General features: G+C 45.4%; 1 protein-coding gene across 1 annotated transcript in view; it reads right to left on the reverse strand.

Annotated features, from left to right (window-relative positions):
- LOC134983311 (zinc finger protein 665-like) overlaps positions 1-15,497 on the reverse strand; it is a 198,444-nt gene extending 182,947 nt beyond the window's left edge. The window contains exons 1-2 of the mRNA XM_063949028.1: positions 15,427-15,497; positions 15,205-15,306 (exon numbers count right to left, since the gene is read on the reverse strand). Coding sequence (XP_063805098.1) covers positions 15,205-15,306; positions 15,427-15,460 — 136 coding nt within the window. The 5' untranslated portion in view covers positions 15,461-15,497. The remainder of the gene's footprint in view (positions 1-15,204; positions 15,307-15,426) is intronic.
- Between the last annotated feature and the right edge of the window lie 1,720 nt (positions 15,498-17,217).

The raw sequence follows: 17,217 nt of genomic DNA on the forward strand, positions 1-17,217 counted from the left end.
TTTCTCCCGCATATGAAATATGCATCATCGGGGAGAACATAAGGGACGGAGAAGGACATGACCATGTTACAAACCTTCCAGGTGAAATCTCCTGACCCTAATTCTTCCATCTGCTTAAGGCACGTATCAGTTTGTACGATATGTGCACAGTATCCTGGTGATACCTCTCCAACTCTAGTAATCCTATTTCCTAAGGTATATCGATACCGAAAAGATTTTCCTCTACTGGCTATATGGCGTACGAGCTCTGTATCTGTAGGCATTCTATCTGCTCTGTGTGAAAAGGTCATGGTAAGGTTGCTCCATGACACTTCCCAATTTCCCGGTTTTCTGGGATTGGAGATGTTAAAACATAATAGGGACCTATCCACATGGTATTGGTGGAGCTTCAAACTAGGAGGGCTGGAGATGTTAAACCTCCGGTCCACCGGTCTCCCACCCTTTAGCTCAAGTACCTCCCCTACCGTTAAAGGAAATGGTCCTAGCCCTGATTTACTATGACCCTGAGGTACTTGAGAGCATACCCAACAATCTGTTTGGTTTAACACGTTACCCACTAAAGAGTGATAGTCACTCAATGGATGCTGGTCCATATTAAGACTGGATTGGCATTTCTTTATGCATCCAGCTTCAACCATTGTCACAGAGCCTACAGATACAGTTTTTCTTTTTGAACTAACAATCCTTCAAAGAAAACGTTTACAGATAACATGGTTGTTAGATCGTGCCCGGTACTCGCCTTTGCTTGGTGATTGGGTTGCTATTGGAAATTTACACCTCCGTCTCAGTCATCAGGACCTTTCTGGATCCTTTCTCGACCTCACTGGTACTCTCACCGAAACAGACTGCTCTGGTCAACATCATGGTTAACGGGAAAATCCATATCACAGTCTCTTGGGGCAAGTCCATCTTACAGGAGGAGAAAAGAAGAAATTTGTAATGGGGGTATAAGAAAACAGTTTGAGGGGGAGAGAACTTGTTACGATAATAAGTTCTCTCGTCTTGTTGTTCTTCTTGTTCTGCTGTCCTCTCAAAGGTGCTGTCTCTGAACATTCTGGTGATGCAATGTTCCTTCCCAACCGACGATCTTTTCTGTAAGGAGCAAAAATCTGGCATTACCATTGGTCCAACTGAGGGGTGACATAGCATCTTTAAACCATGGAAACATGAGTGGGAAGAGAGAGACAAAAAAAAACAAAAGAGATAGAGAACAATTCATGTGCATATATACATTACATAACTCGACAATAACCACAAATAAAAAAAGAGAAACAAAGCATTTTTAAACATTGTCAACATTAAGAAAACATTGTTAGCATTAGAAAAAAACATTGTCAGATTTATTAGGCTGTCATATCTATGTGTCTACTGGTCTCCTTGAGCAGTCCCTCCCCACCAGCACCTGCATTACTCCACTGTCTGTATCTGGCCAGAAATACATTGTGGCGGAGGTCATGCTGGGGTTTGGTAGACTTCTGCAAGGACCAAGTGGATATGCAATGTGTGAATTCTTACCACTACTCGTCAGAGATGGGGATAGAGAGAGAGAGGAAAACATTTTTCACAAATACATTTACAACTTTTCACCTGGTCATTCCTGTGTCTTCAGTGAATGACCTCCCACCTTATTAACCGTTACCTCAGGCTTGCCTCCATTCCTAATGTTCACCTTTCCTGACTACATACCATGAGTGTGGGCCTGAGTTCTTCCTGTCGGATCTCTGATTATAATGGTGTGTGTGTTGTAATTTTGCTCATTTCTTGGTCTAGGGGGTCTAACTTTATGTGGGTTATTACAGTTGCTGGCATAATGCCCTTCTCTCCTACAATGATAACAAATCCTGGGTTTCCTCCACGTGTCAATGACCTGAGGTTTTGGTTGATTTGATGCCTCCTCAAACGCTCGGATGCTCATCATCATCAATCGTTTCCCCTGTACTTCCCTGATTCCTTGGATTTTATGATTATGGTGTTGTCTTTCTCTTGATCTACAATCTCTTGCAAAGTGTCCCTTTTTATGACAATTGTAACAGACTTCCATATCTGGATTTCTCGCAGGGGTGTGGGGCTTTTGTTGGGGTGATTATACACACTGAGGAAGCCGCCGAGGTTACATGAAGGCGGAGAAACGCGTATGTGATGACAAGTGAGCTACAGCCGGCCGGCTTATTCATTCACTCCAGGAGACGCTGACTGCCTCTTAAACACCGCACATCTCAGTACCCGGTTTTCCGGACCCCAGTGCTAAGGGGGAATAAGGAGGACTCTCCTTCATCTGAGCTATACAACATCATTATATAGAGGTTGGTGCGTTATCTGGTGTTAAAGGGAGTCTCAAATTACCACGTTCATATAACAGTTTTCTTATCATGCCGCTGTGCTGATACATGGACAGTTTTACATCAGAATTGCCGTATATTCCACACAGAGACTGTTGCTTCATTTTTGCTTCTTAAAGGAAGGATAAATTATACAAGTTTTGTCCAAACAAATTAAACGGATAATACAAGTGGCACTATACAGCGCAGGGACGCCTGCTAAGTTATATCTGTCAACATAAAAAGTCATTCCTATTAGTGGAGTTTATTCTGTTGTGCCTAAATATATAATTATTTTAAAATTTCTTGCTGTGTGCAACAGTTGTGTATTATATACATATTAATTGTTTTATGGATTGAATGTATATTATAAGAAATCCGGCCGGTAACTGTATAATTGCATAATTCCCGCAATTTCATATATATATTATTATTTTTGATTTATTATCTTTTATTTTTTATTTAATTTTATAGACAATAAAATAAAAAAAGTTTTTATTAAATGCCAAGCGCTGTTCCAGATTGTTTTTTCTTGTTTTAAATTAATTGGAGGCTTACAAACCAGGCCCCAGGAATGTGCAGCTAGCGTTTAATTCAAATATCAGCGCCCAATTCTGTTTTTGTCTTTTGTTGGGGTGGTCTTGTGGTTTGGGCCTGTATATTTGCTGCCATTAACTTATCTCTTTGTGACTCTCTGTATCTGGTGATATTCTGATCATGATTGATGACGGCCTCTCTTAGTGCGGTCACCGAGATATCTCTCCAGTTTGGGTTGGTGGTCTGTACCCTTGTTTTTAATTCATCTTTTAAACCATTCATCAATACCTTAACCGCTATTCCTTTATGTTGTGCATTTGTCTTGATGTCTGCGATCCCAGTGTTTCTAGCCATTATTTGCAGTGCTCGATTGAAATAATTAGAAACATTTTCCCTTTCGTTTTGCCTTATGGAAAAAATGTCATTCCACTTGACAGCAGCTGGGAAATATATTCCTAACTGTCGGTTAATCTGCCTAATACATTCCTGATTATGTTCCTCCATACAAGGTACCTCCGTGTTTAATTTACAATCAGCAATGAATTTTTCAGGGTCAACCCTGGAGGGCAAACATGCCCTCAGCACTGTCCGCCATTCTTTGTTGGTGGGTTCTGTGGCGTTTCCTAGTTCTTTAATAAACCTTTGACATTTGGCTAGATTTTTCCTAGGATCAGGAAATTCAGACATAATTGATCTCAATTCGGTCCGGGACCAGAGACAGCGCATTGCACTGTCCTTGACGGGAATGATTCCCTGATCGTCAGTCTTCCCATTGGGGACTGAGATCACCCTGGCCAGATCGAGCTCAGTTACATCATCTGGTGTTGGTCTTACATTTTGGGGTACATCTGTTTGTGCGTGATATGAAACATTGTACGTACCTGTGGACACGACCTCACCTGACCCTCCGTTAGGGGGTTCGATTATTGCCTTTACCAATTTGGTCGCGTCCACCTGGATGGCTTTTGTGATGGTTGCTGGAAGAGGTGCTGACATCGTTCTGGGTTCACTTTCTTGTTTGTATTCCTTAGGGAAGTTTGACATGGGGTGCAACTTGCACAGGTTAATAGTTGTACATTCAACAGTATTACAATAATCATTGTTACAGTTATTACACTTATTCTTATAATCTATACTACAGTTGCTGAGAGCGTTTTTATTGTTCAACCTTGTGCTTTTCTCTCCGCAATCAACTCCTCCCCCGATGCCATTATCTCTCCTCTCAGAAAAGTCAATTGAATCTCTTTGTAATTCACCTTCCTGTTGCCCTAACTGCAAATAATCATAATGTTTACTTCGTCCCTTTGTTGGTTCAATGGGACATATCCTCCTCCTTAAATTTTGTAACACTTCTGGACTGGAGCTACCTATTCTTGGGAATTTGTCCCTGTCTTGTACAGTCATTCTCTCCCATTCATCACATAAAATTTCAGCGTGATTTCCATATTTCTCACACATCACATATCGTGCCGACCCGACTGGCCGGTTCCCTGAATCAACCCGAACCGAGGTTGATCGCCCCCTACCTGAACAAATGGCCCCCATAATCTGCAGGTGTTGCTTATTCCTCCTTGGATCTTTATCTCAAGGTTTTCAGCGAACCCTTACAAACAAACCAAGATGTCCTGGGCAGGCCGGCGGTGGTGGTTTATCAAGTACCCCACTTACTTCTCGCCCACGTTGGCCAGTACTGCAATCACTGTAACCAGAGCTGCGGTACCCAACCCAGGGCCCCTGTGAACCTTTTGTTTACTGGAACATATGAGGGTTACCCGAAGGACACTTACTCTTTCCAGTAAAGTTGGGGTTGTTAGATAGTTCCTGAGTGACCAGCGAACTTCCCTTTAAAAATAAAAAATTACACAAATCACGTCAGAATGTACAAATAGCGTTTGTGACCACTTTACTCTAATGGTATTAGGTCAGATTACTAACTACTGCACACAATTACGTGCGGTCCAATCGTTCAGTACACAAGCACTACTTGTTATGTACTGAAAGATCAATGGAATCGATGTTTCCGGCCGCGATTCCTTCAGCAAGAGCTTGTATGGCCTATATGGGTTCTGCACCAACACCCCAGGCGTTGTGCCACTGGACTTTTATAGCGGACCTTTTACCTTACGACCTCCTGGTCTTGTTACCTTATGACCTCCTGGTCTTGTTACCTTATGACCTCCTGGTCTTGTTACCTTATGGTCCGCTATACTCTAATGCTCAAATATTATTTAACCAGGGATGCCTCCCTAGCCACCGTATATGTCACTTACACGTATGTCCCTTGACGAGTACCCGGCTTTCCTTTTGGTTCCACCTTAAAGTTGTATAAACTTATGTATACAAAACCACACTCACTCAACACATGTACACTTTGTTTCTATATCTATTTCTGCGCAGAAATTGTCTTCAGTCCAACAGTGTTACCAATTAGGAGTAGGATCTGTTAAACTAAATTTCAGATTTTTCCAAAAATAGATTTGCGTTATTTACCGCATTGCGTTATCTACCGCTGTGCGTTACTTATCGCCTTTGCGCTAATTATCGCTTTGCGCTAATTCACCTTTTTCGTGACTTGAGCTACGTGAGTGTAACCGGACGCTACGTTGCGTAATGTACGCTGCGTGCGTCTGCCTTTTGGATTGCGTACGCTAGTCTTTGTTAGCGACACGTGTACGCAATGCAAAGATCCACCGTAACACAATATATACTTTTATCAATGTAAATGATCCCTGATCATCTACCGCAATCCACACTGACTGCCTTATCTCCCAGGCAGATCGTGTGTTGTTCTATACTTTAACTATTACCTCTACTATGAAATAACAGCAAATCTCTTTTAGCACTTTCTATCAACTATAAAAATTTGGCAAACAGGAATAGTGATATACGAAAATGAAAAAGAAATGCAGATATATCTGTATGCGTGCGTGTATACGCAAGACAGAAGAGAAATAAAACAGTTTTAAAAGACACAAGCGTTTTGTTCTTACTTCCGGTTCCCGGATTCCTTCAGCACTCTTTATCTAAGCGAAGCAGACGCTTATCCCGTCAGCACTGGGAGACAACCTCCCACCCTTTGCTGGGGGATAGTGTCTGCTGATCTACCTAGTGCAGATATGAGAAGGATAGGACGAGTCCCCAATTGACAATGCTAAATTCCTTTGTCGTATAAACAACCCTTTATGAAGTCTAAGAACACTGGCCCTCATTCCGAGTTGTTCGCTCGCAAGGCGAATGTAGCAGAGTTACACACGCTAAGCCGCCGCCTACTGGGAGTGAATCTTAGCTTCTTAAAATTGCGACCGACGTACGCGCAATATTGCGATTACAAACGAGTTAGCAGTTTCTGAGTAGCTTCAGACTTACTCTGCCTGTGCGATCAGTTCAGTGCTTTTCGTTCCTGGCTGACGTCATAAACACACCCAGCGTTCGCCCAGGCACTCCCACCGTTTCTCCGGCCACTCCTGCGTTTTTTCCGGAAACGGTAGCGTTTCCAGCCACACGCCCCTAAAACGCCGTGCATCCGCCCAGTAAAACCCATTTCCTGTCAATCACAATGCGAACGTCGGAGCGATGAAAATGCCGTGAGTAAACTTACTTTCATCATAGTAAAGTTACTTGGCGCAGTCGCAGTGCGAACATTGCGCATGCGCACTAAGAGAATTCTCACTGCGATGCGATGAAAATCTCCGAGCGAACAACTCGGAATGAGGGCCACTGTACGCTGTTTGCTTAAGAAGTACCGTAAGGGTACGCTATTTGCGTAACGATCTCTCCGCCGTAGGCGAGACGCTCAAGCGTCACGTTCGCTCACGGCCAGTGATCACAGGACCCGTTATTGGTTATGACTAGAGTAATGATTCGCTATGGCGTAGCATACGCTCGAGACCACGAGGAGGTCACCAGCGGCGCAGACGCTCACAACGCTATACCTTAATGTTTAAACCTTATACTAATGAAATACACAGAATAACTTAATGTGAATACAGGGTGTAAGTGCAACCTTGTGTAACCTGACTAACTACAAAGCTGCTTGAGCGTCACCGACGCTCAAGTGAACACTTAACACTATAGAAAATACACAGATACTGGTTTAGGTTCCAAAGCCTATTAACTGTATTATATCTAATATATTTGTAAAAAGGGGATAACAGTACAAATGATACACTCCACTATAACAAAGACTTCCTAACCACAGAACTAAACAATAAATACAAAAAGACAATACTACACTGACCTAAATGCAATACAATACAATACTATAATACTATGAGAGATATAAGAGAAAAGAGGAGAGAGAGAGAGACGGGGAGAGATGAGAGAAATTGGCTCACAGTAAGACAATGATTACGGAGAGAAAACTTACGCACAAAGGGTATGATCGCCTGCGCCTCGATATCCAGCTCCCGGCTATCAGCAGATAACCGTTGATGAGAGAGTGAGAGCTGGATGTGGTCGGCCTGCCTATTTATGCCCCACACACAATGCAATCTCATGGTCCTACAATCCCATTGTCCATTGGCCGAAGGAATTCGGCCCTGCATCATAACAAAAGGTCATAGGGTGATTCATACAGGTGGGCTGTGACGATTTCCAACAGCTCAGGTGGGTGGGAAACTGGGTTTCCCGCCGCATACCTGAGTATGTGTAAATAATAGAAATGGACATAAACTTCTTATGTCCATAACTATTCGCACGAGCGATTAATACGCTCCAAACCAACACCGGAATATTGCTAATTAAATACTCTTCCGATGGGTACCAAACACTGCTGTATGATTCCTGTTAGACCCTTCGTACGATGCAAAGAGGGATTCCTCAGCTCAGGGACATTCTATATTAACCAAACTTTCAGAATCTATCAAAGGGATCATGATCTACAAACTACATTAATTGTGAAAATATGTAACGAATGAGTCGCACGCTACGACTACATAAACTCTACCGTAAATACGCATACCGCGCCTGCGAGTGCACGCTATTGCGGGTATGCGCCTTCACGGGAGAGCGTACGCATGCGCAGCGCGGACCAGTGTGCGGTGCAAATATGGCAACGTGCATAGAGACATTTTTCTGACTTTGACATAATGACTGTATCCCACACTAAAATGAAAGATATTCACCGTGGTGCCCAAGCTCCTTATACTCACACTCATTACGAGCACATCGTTAAACGGCACCTGATAGAAAGAACAGAGCATCCGGCCTCTGACCTGATCCATGAAACCACCGGGATTCAAGTCCTACTCGCGTTAGATATCACTCGTACCGCCAGAGGAGTGTTGAATTATAGATATATATCTGCGCTTGCAAATTTATCAGACAATATCACCGAAATGTATGATGACACATTCAGGTATACTGGGAGAGAGTTACAAGCCTACAAAACAGAACTGGTTCAGCATAGGATGATTCTCAATTATCTCACAGCTGTGACAGGCGCGTATTGTGTTACCCTAGCGACTCAATATGGAATAAAGTGTTGCACGTATATTACAAACAGCACTGAGGACCCGGTCGAGGTCATAGACCAAAAGATGGATGACATCTTGCAATTAAAATGGGAGTTCCGAAGGAAACACAATCTCACCCTTGCTGCTGTGGGTAATGAGCTGACCAGTTGGGTGTCATGGTTGAACCCACGAAATTGGTTCTCTGGTTTAGGAGAATGGGCCCAAGGTATTATCATGGATGTAGGGAAATTTCTTTTGTGTATTCTGGGTGTCATCATATTGGTCGGTCTGATATTTAGATGCGTTCGGGTTTTAACAAAGTGTAAACGTAGTGCCCGAGTGATGAGTTTAAGAAGTGAAGATACTGTAATAACAACGACTAATTTGATTTATGACCCAACGATAGAGACAATGTTGTGATGAAAATGTGATTCCACGGTCCGTTTCTTTCACCCGTTTCTCCTTTGTTTTCCTCCAAGGTACAAAGACATCCGCTTGGAAGAGGAATTTGACAACCTTTTATACAGACCACTGATGGACAATGCCATAGACCCCCAATATCCCTAGTGACTTTAAATTTTACGATAGCTCAACACTTCAAAGATTTTAAGTCTATGAACATTGAGAAAGATTTTTGCTCAAGCAATTATAGCAAAAGCATCGGGAGACTACAGTCAACATGTACATCGAGACAAGACACAAGACAAGACCTCAATCGGCAAATGTATATTAAACTCACATAGTTTATGACTGCATTTACCATAATTGCTTCTTATCTTCATTTCTACAACCTTCAGGTAATGACACATATAGTCGATAGGGAATATAGGCACAGATATCAGCACTCACATATCCCCCCCATTCATGTATCAACTAAAATGTGCTCCCCCATTTTGTTACAACCAAAAGCCGAAGAGAGCTCGGTAAAGTTTGACAGCCCATCCACAGACCCTTAATACGGGATAAGAAGGAATTCAAATGTATACTTCACAATACCTCGAAGCTTGATTTAAAACACGTACGGCACGATGATACATGACCCCTCAAACATGGACTCATACACACATGCTTCTACTATCTCACTAGGTCATACCTTTTTCCCACCTTCTTCTCTTCTCCCTTACCCAATCATAGAAATGTATTACATATGACATATTTTTCTCCTTTTGAACTGTTTTAGGAAGTGGCAGCTATTGGTGACTGCCAAAGGGTGGACTGTCAAAGTCAGAAAAATATCACGCTGCACGTTGCCATATATTCACCTCATGCGCTTGCCCGCTGCACATGCACTTTCACTGGCGTGCGTGCACATACTCGCAAATGCGTGACGGCGCCTCTACGGGCGTGCGCTTGAGCGCATGGTATGTGCACTTACGGTAGAGTTTGTGTGCGTCTAGCGAGCGACTCAATCGCTCCTTAATAAATCCATATAGCAGGTTTTATAGGTAATGTTCCCCTTAGTAATAACTGTAAGTTTGGTTAAAGTGACTTGCTCATGGACATGGGAATCCCTCTTTTCGTGATACAAAGGGTCTGTCTAAGGTTGAACAGTGGTGTCTGGTACCTAACCGAAGAGTATTTTAATAGCAACAATCCGGTGTTGGTTAGGTATAGATTAAACGCTCCTGCGTATAGTTATGGCCATTAGTAATTTCTGGACATTTCCTATATTTGCAGTTCATTATCCATGCGGCGGGAATCCGGAGATTCCCTCCCACCTGAGCTGTTTGAAATAGTCACAGCCCACCTGTTCAAATCCACCTATGACCTTTTGTTATAGTGCAGAGAGACATTCCTGTGTCCAATGAACAATAAGGTTGTAGGGCCCTTTGAAGTACACTGTATGTTGTGTATATAAGGGTCACTGTCCCCAGACCGGCCAGTACTCTCTCTTCAACAGTTATCGCTGATAATTGGAGGACTGGATTCCGGTTGCGCCTGCGAGTGTTCCCCGTATGGTATGTTTCTCTGTGGCCACTTTGTTACCCGTGTAATGTTAGCCATTCATACTTAGTCTAAGTATTTGTATTTGCGATTGTTTACTATTGCGTATATTTCTGTCTAGATATCCTGTTAGAATTATACGTTAGTTTGTAGTGTATGACTTGTTAACTGTTTCTCTTTTCGATATAACTAAAAGCTTGTTAGTAAAGGTGTTGGAACCTTAGCAAGGTTTCGTGTGTTCATTACATTTGCAGAGGGTAATAGGAGCGTCCCGATCGCTCAAACAGCTTTGGTATTATTAAGGTTAAGCAGCGTTATATTGCTACAGTGTTTCAGTACAAGGTTTACAGCATAAGAGTATCTTTTCTGTGTGTTACATTCAAGGTTTACTGATTGTCATCTTGTGAGCGTCTGCGCAGCTCGTGATCTCCTCGTGGTCTCGAGCGTCCGCTACGCTGGTAGCGTATCATTACGTTAGTCTGCAGCCTATAGCGTGCTTGACTCTACGCATTAAGCCGTGAGCGAACGTGCCGCTCGTGCGTCTCGACCACGGCTAAGCGTCTGCTACGCTAAGTGCGTACCCTTACGGTACCTCATACGCCAATTGCGTACTTAGTCTCTTACCCATATATAGTGAATATTATAAGGTAATCAAATCGACATTATCACCACTCCCGGAATGAACACTGCTGCCAGTGCTAACACGTGATTTTCCGCCCATCGGAGAATCCTTGTGGCTTCTGCCATTGTCCTCCTGCTTCTTGTGCCGCCCTGTCTGTTTACATGGGCGACCGCCGTGATGTTGTCCGATTGGATCAGTACCGGCTGGCTTTGAAGCAGGGGTCTTGCTTGGCTTAGGGCATTGTAAATGGCTCTTAGCTCCAGAATATTTATGTGAAGTGAAATCTCCTGATTTGACCACAGTCCCTGGAAATTTCTTCCTCGTGTGACCGCTCCCCAGCCCCGAAGGCTGGCATCCGTGGTCACCAGGACCCAGTCCTGTATTCCGAATCTGCGGCCCTCTAGAAGATGAGCCCTCTGCAGCCACCACAGTAGTGACACCCTGGTCCTTGCTGACAGGGTTATCCGCTGCTGCATCTGGAGATGCGACCCGGACCATTTGTCCAACAGGTCCCACTGGAAAATTCTTGCATGGAACCTTCCGAATTTTTCCCAGGACTCGCGTGCATTGATGTACCGACACCTGTCCCAGTTTTAGGAGGTTTCTGACTGGAGATGACAACTCCTCGGCTTTTTCCACTGGAAGAAACACTTTTTTCTGGTCTGTGTCCAGAATCATTCCCAGGAACAGAAGACGTGTCGTCGGGACCAGCTGTGACTTTGGGATATTGAGAATCCAGCCGTGCTGCTGCAGCACTTCCCGAGAAAGTGCTACACCCACTAACAACTGCTCCTTGGACCTCGCCTTTATCAGGAGATCGTCCAAGTACGGGATAATTAAAACCCCCTTCTTCCGAAGGAGTATCATCATTTCGGCCATTACCTTGGTAAAGACCCTCGGTGCCGTGGATAACCCAAAAGGCAGCGTCTGGAACTGATAGTGACAGTCCTGTACCACAAACCTGAGGTACTCCTGGTGAGGAGGGTAAATGGGGACATGCAGGTAGGCATCCTTGATGTCCAGGGAGACCATGTAATCCCCCTTGTCCAGGCTTGCAATAACCGCCCTGAGCGATTCCATCTTGAACTTGAATCTTTTGATATATGTGTTCAAGGATTTTAAATTTAAGATGGGTCTCACCGAACCGTCCGGTTTCGGTACCACAAACATTGTGGAATAGTAACCCTTTCCTTGTTGAAGGAGGGGTACCTTGACAATCACTTGTTGTGAAAATAGTTTTTGGATAGCCACCAACACTGTCTCCCTGGCAGAGGGAGTTGCTGGTAAGGCAGATTTTAGGAAACGGCGGAGGGGAGACGTCTCGAATTCCAGCCTGTACCCCTCTATAAGGCAACACTTCCATGTGTCTTTTTGAATCGGCATCACCTGACCACTGCCAAGTCCATAACCCCCTTCTGGCGGCGATGGACATTGCGCTTATTTTTGATGCCAGCCGGCAAATATCCCTCTGTGCATCGCGCATGTATAAGACGGCGTCTTTTATATGCTCTATCGTCAGCAAAATATTGTCCCTATCCATAGTATCAATATTATCCGACAGGGAATCTGACCACGTAGCTGCAGCACTGCACATCCATGCCGATGCAATCGCTGGTCGCAATATAATGCCCGTGTGTGTATATATAGCCTTTAGGGTAGCCTCCTGCTTTCTATCAGCAGGTTCCTTCAGGGCGGCCGTATCCGGAGACGGTAGTGCCACCTTTTTTGATAAAAGTGTAAGCGCTTTATCTACCCTAGGGGGTATTTCCCAACGTGACCTATCCTCTGGCGGGAAAGGGTACGCTGCCAATAACGGTTTAGAAATTATCAATTTCTTATCGGGGGAAGTCCACGCTTCCTCACACACTTCATTTAATTCCTCAGATGCAGGAAAAACTACAGGTAGTTTTTTCTCACCAAACATAATACCTTTTTTGTGGTACCTGGGGTATTATCAGAAATGTGCAATACATTCTTCATTGCCTCAATCATGTAACGGGTGGTCCTATTGGAAGGTACACTAGTCTCATAGTCGTCGACACTCTGTATCCGTGTCAACATCTGTGTCTGCCATCTGAGGTAGCGGGCGTTTTAGAGCCCCTGATGACATTGGAGACGCTTGGACAGGCACAAGCTGAGTAGCCGGCTGTCCTATGTCGTCAAACCTTTTATGTAAGGAGCTGACACTGTCACGTAATTCCTTCCATAAGTCCATCCACACAGGTGTCGACCCCGCAGGGGGTGACATCACATTCACAGGCATTTGCTCTGCCTCCACATCATTTTCCTCATCATACATGTCGACACAGCAGTACCGACACACAGCACACACACAGGGAATGCTCTGACAGAGGACAGGACCCCACAAAGCCCTTTGGGGAGACAGAGGGAGAGTATGCCAGCACACACCAGAGCGCTATATAACAGAGGGATATCACTATACAGAGTGTTTTCCCTTATAGCTGCTTGTATTACTGCAAATAAATTTATTGGCCCCCCCTCTCTTTTTTACCCTTTCTGTAGTGCAGGACTGCAGGGGAGAGCCAGGGAGCGATCCTTCCAGCGGAGCTGTGAGGGAAAATGGCGCCAGTGTGCTGAGGGAGATGGCTCAGCCCCATTTTCGGCGGGCTTTCTCCCGCTGTTTGTGTAACTCTGGCAGGGGTAATTTACACCTATATAGCCTCTGGGGCTATATATGGAGTCAGTTTTGCCAGCCAAGGTGTTAATATTGCTGCTCAGGGCGCCCCCCCACCCAGCGCCCTGCACCCATCAGTGACCGGAGTGTGTGGTGTGCATGAGGAGCAATAGCGCACAGCTGCAGTGCTGTGCGCTACCTTGGAGAAGACAGAAGTCTTCAGCCGCCGATTTTCCGGACACTTCTTGCTTCTGGCTCTGTAAGGGGGACGACGGCGCGGCTCCGGGACCGGACGACGAGGTAGGGTCCTGTGTGCGTTCCCTCTGGAGCCAATGGTGTCCAGTAGCCTAAGAAGCCCAAGCTACCACCAGTTAGGTAGGTTCGCTTCTTCTCCCCTTAGTCCCTCGTTGCAGTGAGCCTGTTGCCAGCAGGTCTCACTGTAAAATAAAAAACCTAAACTATACTTTCTTTCTAGGAGCTCAGGAGAGCCCCTAGTGTGCATCCAGCTCGGCCGGGCACAGAAATCTAACTGAGGTCTGGAGGAGGGTCATAGGGGGAGGAGCCAGTGCACACCAGATAGTCCTAAATCTTTCTTTAGATGTGCCCAGTCTCCTGCGGAGCCGCTATTCCCCATGGTCCTTACGGAGTCCCCAGCATCCACTGGGACATTAGAGAAACTTTCTTTTCTAGGAAGCTCAGGAGAGCCCCTAGGTTGCATCCAGCTCTGGCCGGGCACAGATTCTAACTGAGGTCTGGAGGAGGGGCATAGAGGGAGGAGCCAGTGCACACCAGATATAGTACCTAATCTTTCTTTTAAGAGTGCCCAGTCTCCTGCGGAGCCCGTCTATTCCCCATGGTCTTTACGGAGTACCCAGCATCCACTAGGACGTCAGAGAAAAGTGGTTATTACTCACCTGTGCTGAGTTCCTCCTCCTTACATTGCTGATCACCCGTCACATGCGTCTCTTCTTCTCCCTCTATATCTTCTGCCTTTCTATCAGTCACATACGTCTCTTCTTCTCCCTCTACATCTTCTGCCTTTATATCAGTCATATACGTCTCTTCTTCTCCCTCTGTATCTTCTGCCTTCATATCAGTCACATACGTCTCTTCTTCTCCCTCTATATCTTCTGCCTTTATATCAGTCACATACGTCACTTCTTCTCCCGCTATATCTTCTGCCTTTATATCAGTCACATACGTCTCTTCTTCTCCCTCTATATCTTCTGCCTTTATATCAGTCACATACGTCTCTTCTTCTCCCTCTATATCTTCTGCCTTTATATCAGTCATATACGTCTCTTCTTCTCCCTCTGTATCTTCTGCCTTCATATCAGTCACATACGTCTCTTCTTCTCCCTCTATATCTTCTGCCTTTATATCAGTCACATACGTCTCTTCTTCTCCCGCTATATCTTCTGCCTTTATATCAGTCACATACGTCTCTTCTTCTCCCTCTATATCTGCTGTCTTTATATCAGTCACATACGTCTCTTCTTCTCCCTCTATATCTTCTGCCTTTATATCAGACAGACGTTCTACCTAAAAAGAAAAAAAAACACTATAATGACATTTGCATACAGTCAGATTAAACTGAGGTGAAACAGTATAATATCAGTGTATAAGACACACAGCTCCTCTACAGATCATATAGTGACAGTCACTTTGGTATATTGGTGAGACCCTAAATCCCACCTACCTGATCCTCCTGTGGGATCCTGTGATTCTCCTCTGTACAATCCTGGGAATACAGAGGACGGAGACATCTCTCTGGGGTATCTCTGTTACTGGGCCCATCTGTAGGAGACACACAGTGACTGAGTACAGTGTATATATATGTGATTATCAGATGATGCGTGTATGTAGGGGCCCCCATACCTGCTCTCCCCTGTACAATACATGACAGTCTCCTCTTACCCAGTGATGTGAGGGGCCGGTGATTCTCCATCATCACGTCCTTGTACAGACCCCTGTGTTCCTCTATATACTCCCCGTCCTGCATGGAGATATAGACAGTGACATCCTGACACCTTATAGGAACCTGACACACACAGTGATATAGTAATCACCCAGACACATCTCCTGGTGTTACTGTACAATGTCCCATTCCCAGCAGTCACCTCTCCAGTCATCACCCGGACACATCCCCTGGTGTTACTGTATAATGTCCCATTTCCAGCAGTCACCTCTCCAGTCATCACCCAGACACGTCCCCTGGTGTTACTGTATAATGTCCCATTCCCAGCAGTCACCTCTCCAGTCATCACCCAGACACGACCCCTGGTGTTACTGTATAATGCCCATTCCCAGCAGTCACCTCTCCAGTCATCACCAAGACACATCCCCCGGTATTACTGTATAATGTCCCATTCTCAGCAGTCACCTCTCCAGTCATCACCCAGACACGACCCCTGGTGTTACTGTATAATGTCCCATTCCCAGCAGTCACCTCTCCAGTCACCACCCAGACATATCCACTGGTGTTACTGTATAATGTCCCATTCCCAGTGGTCACCTTTCCAGTCATCACCCAGACACATCCCCCGGTATTACTGTATAATGCCCCATTCCCAGCAGTCGCCTCTCCAGTCATCACCCAGAAATATCCGCTGGTGTTACTGTATAATGTCCCATTCCCAGCAGTCACCTTTCCAGTCATCACCCAGACACATCCCCCGGTATTACTGTATAATGTCCCATTCCCAGCAGTCACCTCTCCAGTCATCACCCAGACATATCCACTGGTGTTACTGTATAATGCCCCATTCCCAGCAGTCACCTCTCCAGTCATCACCCAGACACGTCCCCTGGTGTTACTGTATAATGCCCCATTCCCAGCAGTCACCTCTCCAGTCATCACCAAGACACATCCCCCGGTGTTACTGTATAATGTCCCATTCCCAGCAGTCACCTCTACAGTCATCACCCAGACACATCCCCTGGTGTTACTGAATAATGCCCCATTCCCAGCAGTCACCTCTCCAGTCATCACCCAGACACATCCCCCGGTGTTACTGTATAATGCCCCATTCCCAGCAGTCATCTCTCCAGTCATCACCCAGACACATCCCCTGGTGTTACTGTTTAATGTCCCATTCCCAGCAGTCACCTCTCCAGTCATCACCCAGACACATCCCCTGGTGTTACTGTATAATGCCCCATTCCCAGCAGTCACCTCTCCAGTCATCACCAAGACACATCCCCCGGTGTTACTGTATAATGTCCCATTCCCAGCAGTCACCTCTCCAGTCATCACCAAGACACATCCCCCGGTGTTACTGTATAATGTCCCATTCCCAGCAGTCACCTCTCCAGTCATCACCCAGACACGTCCCCTGGTGTTACTGTATAATGTCCCATTCCCAGCACTCACCTCTCCAGTCATCACCCAGACACATCCCCTGGTGTTACTGTATAATGTCCCATTCCCAGCAGTCAGCTCTCCAGTCACCACCCAGACACGTCCCCCGGTGTTACTGAATAATACCCCATTCCCAGCAGTCACCTCTCCAGTCATCACCCAGACACGTCCCCTGGTGTTACTGTATAATGCCCCATTCCCAGCAGTCACCTCTCCAGTCATCACCAAGACACATCCCCCGGTGTTACTGTATAATGTCCCATTCCCAGCAGTCACCTCTACAGTCATCACCCAGACACATCCCCTGGTGTTACTGAATAATGCCCCATTCCCAGCAGTCACCTCTC

Source organism: Pseudophryne corroboree, assembly GCF_028390025.1.
Source record: "Pseudophryne corroboree isolate aPseCor3 chromosome 3 unlocalized genomic scaffold, aPseCor3.hap2 SUPER_3_unloc_12, whole genome shotgun sequence".
Lineage (NCBI taxonomy): Eukaryota > Metazoa > Chordata > Amphibia > Anura > Myobatrachidae > Pseudophryne > Pseudophryne corroboree.